The sequence below is a fragment of the Triturus cristatus genome, chromosome 7, assembly GCF_964204655.1.
Source record: "Triturus cristatus chromosome 7, aTriCri1.1, whole genome shotgun sequence".
NCBI classification, from domain to species: domain Eukaryota; kingdom Metazoa; phylum Chordata; class Amphibia; order Caudata; family Salamandridae; genus Triturus; species Triturus cristatus.
The window spans coordinates 1,738,877,400-1,738,886,956 of record NC_140590.1 but is presented as its reverse complement, the minus strand read 5'-3'; the positions used below and the strand labels follow the sequence as shown (position 1 = coordinate 1,738,886,956).

Sequence of the window (9,557 nt, the reverse complement as noted above, 5' to 3'; positions counted from 1 at the left end):
CTTAATTATTTCCCCTAGTCGATTTCTTTTATTTCTGTCATTCAACCCCGCCACATTCCAAGAACAAATTGTTAGTCTCCCCATCTCAGATTATTCGTTAAGCTCCCAGAGCTTGTCATTTTGATTATATCGAATGAGTGATAGAGCCAACCTAAATCTTTTGTTACTCATTAAAGAGTGAGCCAGAATTATCCTCATAGTTATTCGTTTTGCCACTAATTCAGGTTCTTTATTGCAATTGCTTTTTTTTCTTCCCCAGTTTTATCCCCTCCCTCCCATTCACCCTCCCTGTACGCGACAGGCCCTCCCACCCACCCAACACCCAGTGCGAGGCATACCGACACCAAGGTCTGTTTGTGATGGTCGTGCACATTACAACCAGAGCGTGTACCAATTTAACTTAAATTCCCTGTGCTGAGTTCAATAACAACTCATAACAGTAAAACAATAACAACAAAAGAGGAGAAAACAAAAAATAAATATATATATATTGTTTTCCTTCCCCCCTTCCCCCATCTTCTATTTACTCTTCATTAACATCTCAATCTTAGTTTTATTTATTATATTTTCCTTTTTTTCCCCTTTCCTCTCTTCCCACCCTCCTTTCTTGCTTCTCCCCCCCTCACGAGAGGTGATAAGGGAATGAAGAATTTTTTTTTCCCCCTCTTTTTCTTTTATTGTGACTACTTCAGCCCTTCTAGATATTCCTTTGCTTTTATTTCTGAGGTAAAAAACTTTATTTCTCCTCCCCAGATCACTTTTAGCCGTGCAGGATTATTTAGGTAGGCTTGAGCTTTTTTATCCTGAAATGGTTTTATTAACTGGCGCAACCTCCAAGGCCTTTCGAAAGTGGAGTGGCAAAAATCTGGACGAACGAAAAATGAAATATTACTCCTCGTTCGCTTAGACTCTGGCCTAGCTTTTTCAAAAACAGCCTGTCGGAGCAAGAAACTGCCGAAAAAGATAAGGATTGCGCGAGGGTAGGCACCAGGTTTCAGTGGCTGTCTTAAAGTAAATGGCATGCGGTGAGCTCATTGAACTTCTTGGGCCCAGTCGCAACTAGCAAGCTCGGGCATGGAATCGCGAAAGAGATCTATCACAAAAGAACGAACATCCCCTCCTTCAGCCTCCTCGGGAACCCCCAGCAATCGCAAATTATTCCTACGTTGGCAATTTTCGAGTTCTTCTAGTTTCCATTTAACATCTGTCAACTCGGCTTCATGAGAGTCAACCCTAGCTGTAACTGCTGCAATCTCAGTCTCATTAGAGACAATCCTTGACTCAATTTCAGTCAAACGCTCTCCAAAAGAGCTACATGTCCTCGTTAGTTTGCGCACTACGCCCTGGACTTTGCGCAAAGCGGTCTGCGCCTTACGCCAATGATGTTTCTTCCTGATGTGCAGCAATAGCCTGTAGGATATCATCGAGGGCTGAAGGTGCGGGGTCTAGATGTATTAAGCGGTCAGGTTGTTGTTGGGAAGAGGAGGTAGGGCAGGGATCGGTCAGTTGACTAGTAGGTGAATAGTCCCATGCTAAGTCCTTCAAACCATGATGATTTTTTTTCTTTTTCAGAACCGTTTTTGAATTTGTCCCGATATCTCTATTCTTCTCCTCCGACCCACTTTCGTCGGAGGTATAGGAGGCAGATTCATCTGACCGCCCGGCCCCATCCGACAGGGAGAAAAAGTCGCTAGGATCGAGCTCAGTATCTAGATCAACACTGCTCTCTATGCTTTCCGTGTTCTCATAAGCATGTTCGAGGTTTAGCGCGCCACCTAGATTACTGATGACTGTCTTGTTACACTGAGTCTTCCCTCCTAAGCAGCCTCCATTATCAGCACTGCTCCCAGTTCCGAAAGAGGAAACAATCGGGATAGCCATACCTTCATCATCTCCCGTACTGCTGGGGATTGTAACCAGGTCAGGAGCGTCTGGAATGGTTGCAGCCTCACAGCCCCCACCCGACGCAGATGACGGAATTGCTGACTCGTCTCCACTTTCAATCGTAGCAACGTACGCCTCTTCCACCAACGCCGGTGCTGGTGTGACATCTATAGCTTGAACTCCATCTCCGCAGTCTCCATTCTTTCTCTCCTGATCCGGATGCGTTCTCGTGGGAGTTTTCCGGAATAGCTCAGCCACCGTAGGGCCGGTCTTCGCTTTGCCCTCCTTAGGTCTGGTAGTGTTTCCACGCCCCACTGCCTTGGGAGCTGGGAGAGCGACATCGCCTGTTTCATCGGGGCATCTCGCCACCTTCTCACAGGCTCACGTTGCGCCTGTCTCGCTGCTCTCGCCTTGGCTGCAACTACCGCCGCCATCTTTGGTGCCATTGAACCGCCCAGACTGATCTCGAGGTGAGTCGCTGGCGCCTCGCGTACTTTCCCCAAATATCGTAGAACTGTTAGCCCAATTAGCGTCGCCAATGTCAATATCGTAGATTTGCCCTCAGCGGGATATTTTCCAATAAGAATCGGAGCCATTTATAGTCTCTAGCTCAGCTTCTTTCTCAGCATTTCCATAGTCGGCACAGCTCTGGTCGACGCTCACTGCAGTCTCAAGCGACCGCCATCTTGCCTCCCCGCCATCTTGAGAAAAGATCTGCTTAAATTTGGAGGATATGACATTGCGGTTAGCACAACACAAACATCTAACACTCGGGGAGTAACTATACTAGTGAAATCATCTATTCAAATAACTGCGCACAAAACAGCTGATGCCCTCGGGAGATGGGCATTCATAGAACTAGCTTCCGGCATAACTGTCTGCTCAGTCTACGGCTCAAACCTAGATGACCCTCAAATATTTAAAGATCTTGAATCAGAACTTGTGTTCTAGCCCAAATCGATGGTCTTCTGTGGAGATTTTAATATCTCTATGAGATCACCAGATGAAAGCATAAACTATTTAGGGTATGTGGGAAGAAAACCAAAAGTATATAATGCAATTTGTGACCTTAAGGATATCTATGGCTTAATGGACGTTTGGGCTATAAAACAACACTCAGATCCCGGATACACTTATTTCTCGCATCCCCACAGCAAATATGTCAGAATAGACTATATACTTACAACAAGGGACTTGGCTGATCATGCTGAGATCACTAAACTCCCCAAACTACTATCTGACCACAACTCCTTGACTTTGTCACTCCAATTAGATAATTTCACTAGACCTCGCACTACATGGACATTTGCCAGAAAGTTATTAGCTAACCAAGATTACATTACATACATAAAAAATTGGACGCAACAATTTTTTGACATGAACCGCTATAGTGCATCTAGGGGGATGGTCTGGGACTGTTTTAAAGCTGCCCTTAGAGGCGAAACGATCAGTTATGTGGCAAGGATCCGAAAAAAAACAAGACAGGGAGAAACAAGTACTGATGCAGGAACTGACAAGAGCTGAAGAGAAACACATGTCTCTAATATCAAATGGTGGAGAGGCGGGGTCTAGTATGCGTCACATACTTGTCCTGAAAACAGAACTTAATAGTTGGCTCAATCAGAAAGCAGCAGAGATGTTCCAAGCACATCGAGCCAAGATGTATGAAATTGGAGAGAGGGTGGGGAAGCAATTGGCTATATGTACCCGGCAGAAGTCTACATATAACACTATAACCACAATAAAAGCTAATAGCCAGGTATATACGAACTCCGGGGATATCGTCGAAATTTTTCAACAGTACTATCAAAAGCTGTACCAAAATGATATCCCAGCTGATTCAGATGACTCGGACGATTCAGAGGAAATAGAAATTTTTATGAGGGAATTTATGAGGGATCCAGAAGGAAATAAAATATTAGATAACGATACCAGGGAAGATCTTGATAAGGAAATCGACATTATAGAGCTTCAACTAGCTCTATCAGGCTTAGCTTCAGGGAAAGCGGCTGGCCCCGACAAAATTCCGCTCAAACTTTATAAAGTCTTGGGTATACAAATCTTACCGTATTTATTAGATCTATTTATCGGTATACAATCAAGCGGTAACAGCCCTGAATCTTGGAGAGATACTAATATAATCGTTTTTCCTAAGAAAGGCAAGCCAGTAGATTTACCCACATCGTACAGGCCGATTTCCCTAATTAACTCTGATTCAAAACTATATGCAAAAATTATGGCTAACCGACTCGGGAGGGTTATTGAACATCTGGTCTCCCCGTGGCAACACGGCTTTGTCCCTGGCAAAGGCACAACTCATCACATCCGCAGGGCCATTACCTTATTTGATATTATGTCCAAGACGGGTGACCCGGTATCAATGATCCTCCTAGACGCCGAAAAAGCGTTTGATCGGGTGTCTTGGGGATTCCTGTGGGGAGTTCTAGAACAGAGTAATTTTGGGCCAGGGTTTATTAATTCTATAAAGGCCATGTATCAACAGCCAAGGGCCAAATTGCAAATGATGGGAATTGAATCCAGACCCATTGATATTTCAAGAGGAACCAGACAGGGGTGTGTGTCCCTGCTCCCCGATTTTGTTTGCGCTATATATAAACCCCTTGATTATTAGATTGTTGCACAGCCAGAAAATAAAACCAGTCATCGTTGGGGAATATAAGACAAAAATACTAGCATATGCCGATGATGTGGCAGTTTTAACACCAGATCCCGCTGATGCTGTTGCTGAAATCGAAATAATTACACAACAATTTGGGCAATATTCGGGATATTCTTTAAATAGAGACAAGACGGTTATTCTATGTACAGAAAATACAATCTTTACTGACCCTAGGATTGTAACAAATACGACCTATCTAGGAGTGTGCCTTACTGTGAAAATAGAAAATATTGATAATTTGAATTATGATCCATTAATTAAAAATATTACCAAAGATCTTCTAAGAGTAAACAATCTACATCTATCCATTATTGGCAGATGCAATTATTTAAAAATGAACACACTCCCTAAGATATTGTATTTATTTCGGGCTATCCCCTTGTTTTTAGAGGACAAAATTATGAAATTGCTTGAGTCACAAATGTCCAGTTTTATATGGCAATATGGGAAAACCAGGAGATCACTGAAATATTTATCTCTCCCTCAAAACAGGGGGGGGCTAGCTGCTCCAAACTTGAGGTTGTATCACTGGGCTGCCCTTCTTCAACAAATGGTACCTCTCCTTGTGATGAATAAAGTTAAACAAGATGCAGAGATTCCTTCTATTTACGAAATAGCATTGGGGAAAGAAGCTCAAGGACTTTTGTTAAGACAAACTGAAGTAAGATATTATAGAAAAACCAGATTGAGGGTTATTATTAGTGCATGGAAGGTCTGGAGGCAGGCCGCTAAGCTGATGGAAATCCCGAAAATTAATAGATATACCCCTCTTTGGCAATCCTCAATATTACCCAGCGCATGCTAATGATGTAATTGCAAAAAAATGGGAAAGAGCACGGGTACAAACTGTTGGTGACTTTCTGGGGGATGGGACAGGCCATAGATTTTTGAACATACAAAACACTTTTGGAATTTCGAATAATGACTATTTTAAATGTATTCAAATTAATTCTATCTTAGGGTACAATACCATCTCTCTGGAAACCGTCCCACTCCTTGATGTCATTTTTAGAAATTCTACTTGGATTGGGACTATATATGGCATACTCCAGGAGAAGCTTCCAAGCGATTTAGATAGTGTTGAATCCTCCTGGGTTGAAAAACTGCTTAATCCTAATATTGATATTGACATGAGTTTGGTTTTAATATCTCAACTGCTTTTATCCTCAAATCTGAAAGCACAATTATATAAGACAATTTTAAATTTGTATTTTACTCCTGCCAAGCTGTTTTTATGGGGTAAAAGAACAGACGATTCCTGCCCGAGATGCGGGATAGGGCCGGCTACTCTTCCACATATGTTTTCAGATTGCCCCACATTAACATCACTCAAAAATATAGTGTTAGGATTCTGGGAGGAGGTATTTGGACATATGATGGCTTACTCTAGTACACTCTTTATTCTTGGATATGATAATACTCTAGGCTTTAGTCGTGAAGAAGAGGCATGTCTTTTTATAGGGACAGCTGTTTTTAGAATAATATTAGCAGCACAATGAAAAGATCCGCATCCGCCTAGCTTTCAGATGTGGTTAGCCAGATTTTTGGGAGTATACAACCAAGAGAAAGCCATTTTTGCTACTAGAGGAATGCGGTCTAGAATCCTTGGAGAAAAAGTCTGGGCACGAATTGCAGCTTGGGCGAAGGGAGTCAGGCAACATTAAGAAGTCTGTATATTTTCCGACTTGAACAGTTTTCTTTTTCTTATACTGCTTTATATATTTCTTTTATGTATTCTTATTGTCATCATTGAGTATGTATTAATGTACTTATACAAAACTGCTATATCTATTGCTCGGTTTACTTGTTTATCTGTATTTATTGGAACTGCTAATAAAAAAATAAAAAAAAATAATAATGGCTCAATTGGACTAGAACTGAAATCACTTTTCCTTGGAGAGCTCAACTGAAAGAGGGAGGCTACAAGTGTCAGACATAATGGATAGTGATCGCTCTATTCTATCTTCAATTACTAGGTCACATACCACGGGCCAGAAGGGGATAGATACCAATATGAAGTCTATACAGCTTTTAAAGCTACCCCGTATGAATGTGGGTAAATTTGGGCTGTCAGAAGGCAATCGTCCATTACAGGCACGTAGACCGTGCTGCAGATCAGAGCATATAAATTCTCCCTACTTCCACAGATAGAGTAATTTCACAGATACACGCACATACACTCATCCTTCACTAGGGCCCATCACACTGACATACACTCTATTACTCTATCCGCACTGAACCGGAGAGGAAACTCCTAGATCACTCTGCATCTACACTTAGGCCAATGCGACCAAATTGATATTGCCTTGAGTCATGATTTAAACAATAATAGTCACAATAAGTAATTCAATAACTGACAAAGAAATAACCACCCGACACTGTAATTCAAACATAAGGTAATTTTATCTAAAAATTAGTTCAAGTGAAAGTCAATCAATAGCAAAATCGTTATTCTCATATTTACCTATTCTAGCTAAATGTCATAAATGGGTCAGGACAGGTCTCTCAGTAAAGTCTCTCAAGTCGCCGTCCTCACAGTATCGATCCTCACCAGCATAGGTTCAGGAAGAAATGGCCTTAGACCCTCCCTAGTCTAACAATATTTATAATGAAACTTGCAAAATGATAGCAACAAATAAGTTCTGAATATCCGTTGAGCCGCTGAGCAGGGCGAGCAGGAAAGGATGTAGCATCGCTACATTTGAAAAACCTCCGCTCAGGAAAAATCACAAAAATAAAAAGACGGAAGAAGGAAACTCAATCTAGCAAATGTTGCATTAATAGAAGCTCTTCCTCAGAACCATAGCAAAGCCATCACAATTGTGAATAGTTCATTGTGGCTTCATTCTCAACCAAGGACAACTCAGCGGATTGGCAGCACGCCTGGAATCGCTGTCATCATAGAAGCTTTTCGAATTATGCAGAGGCTGTGATCAGGTGACCATATTCAGCAAGGCAAGCCTCTCGTCACATCTCATTCACTCGAGCGCAGGCTGTAAATGTCAGCCATTTTCATTTAGGCCAAAACGGACCATCTTAATTGAAAGAAACACAAACAACGTTACTACATCATCGCAATGATTAAACAGTGTTAATTCCCACTAATACCCTTATGTGTATGTAATTATCTAGCCATCTGCGACATATTTAAGCATTAGTACACATTATTAAAAAGCATGAATATAAAACAAATAGCACTCTCGTCATTTATTTAAACGCACCTATTATTGAGCAACATATATGCATTCCCACGTGTAGTTTCTCTTATTAGTAATGTTGATTAGTCAAAATCTGTCACGAAAAACAATAATTAGTGATTACAAATTAATAATTTAGTCAAGACACATAGACAAAACTGGAGCTTAAAACTCAATAAATTTTCAACAGAAAACCCTGCTCCAGCAGCCTGAGACCAGCCTTAACAACTGCGCAACGGCACATGTGCACAATACTACTGGGCTACTGTCCAGTTGTGGGATGCTACACAGGCAGTCAAAAGTTCAGGTACCTTGCAGGCAACAGGGTCATTATTTGAATGGTGCAGCAGGTGCAGTAGCACCAGACCCAAAAGTTGTCAGAACTCCAAATACCTAATATTCCAATATTTTACAACTAAACAGGCTGTCATAAGTGCAGTTACCTTGCAATTAAAAGGGGCTTAATTTAAATGGTGTAGCAGGTGCAGTGGCACCGGGGACAAAAGTTGTCATTACTCCAGTAAACACCAAATATTGCTATATGTTACCACGAAACAGGCAGCCACAAGTGCAGTTATCTACATGCAGCTGGGTTAATATTAGAATGGTGCAGTAGGTGCAGTAGCACCAAGACCAAAAGCTCCAGGCAACCCACTGAAACGGATTATTGCTATATTTTACAACTAAGCAGGCAGTCACAAGTGCAGTCATCTTTCAGGCACTAGGGTCATGATGTAAATGGTGCAGCGGCACAGGGCCAAAAAGTTCCTCTAAACACCTATTATTGCTATATTTTACAACTAAACAGGCATAAGTGCAGTTATCTAGCAGGCAATAAGGTCATGATTTCAATGATCCAGTAGCACTAGGAACAAAAGCTCTAGGCACCTGACTAAACACCTAATATTGCCATATTTTACTACTAAACAGGCAGTCAGCAGTGCAGTTACCTTGCAGACAACAGGGTCATAATTTCAATGGTGCAGCAGGTGCAGTGGCACCGGGCCAAAACGTTGTCAGAACTCCTCTAAACACATAATATTGCAAATAATTAATTCTATTTCTCTTTCATTTTTAACCCCTTCGCTGCTAGGCCTTTTCCCCTCCTGTGCTAAGCCCTTTTTGGGCTATTTGAGGTAGTGCGCGCTTAGGCCCCTGTAACTTTTTGACCACATTAGGTATCCACGCCAAATTTGCGTCCTTTTCTTCCAACATCTTGGGGATTGTAAAGGTACCCAGGGTTTGTGGATTCTCCTAGAGGGTTCCCAGAAATTAGTCAAAATACAGCAATTTTTTTTTTTTTGTGTGAAAAATGTGAAAAACGGGCTGCAAATGAAAGCTTCTGGGTTTTTCTCTGCAAATAGTATCAAAAAAGGGTTTGTGGGGCTGAAATCACAATTTCTCCAGCTTTTAGGGAATGACAGAATTTTGTTAGAAAACCAACATTTTTTACACAGTTTTGGCATTTTTCTGGGACATACCCTATGTTTTGTGCTTTCAACCTCCTTCCAGTTAACGGTAGAAAAGGGTACAAAAACAATAATGGATCCTGGAAAGCTATACATTTTTGAAAAGTAGACAAAATTCTGAATTCAGCAAGGGGTCATTTGTGTAGATCCATCAAGGTTTCTTTATAGAAATTTACAGGCAAATATAGGAAAAATTAAAAATTTGTTGAAAAAAGCAGCCTTTTGAGTCAACGTTTTTACCTGTAACTTCTTCGAATTATGACATCTCTTTGAAAGCAATGTACCGTTACATCCGGTAGACCTTCCTGGTTGTGGGGACATATAGGA

The 9,557-nt window shown here is 41.4% G+C and overlaps 1 protein-coding gene across 1 annotated transcript in view; it reads right to left on the bottom strand.

Moving 5' to 3' along the window:
- Window positions 1-7,055: 7,055 nt before the first annotated feature.
- The window catches only part of LOC146812956 (C-type lectin domain family 2 member B-like), a 175,611-nt gene continuing 173,109 nt past the window's right edge, over window positions 7,056-9,557 (bottom strand). Inside the window, exon 6 of the mRNA XM_085619993.1 lies at window positions 7,056-7,599. Within this exon, the coding sequence (XP_085476119.1) occupies window positions 7,567-7,599 (33 nt within the window). The 3' untranslated portion in view covers window positions 7,056-7,566. The remainder of the gene's footprint in view (window positions 7,600-9,557) is intronic.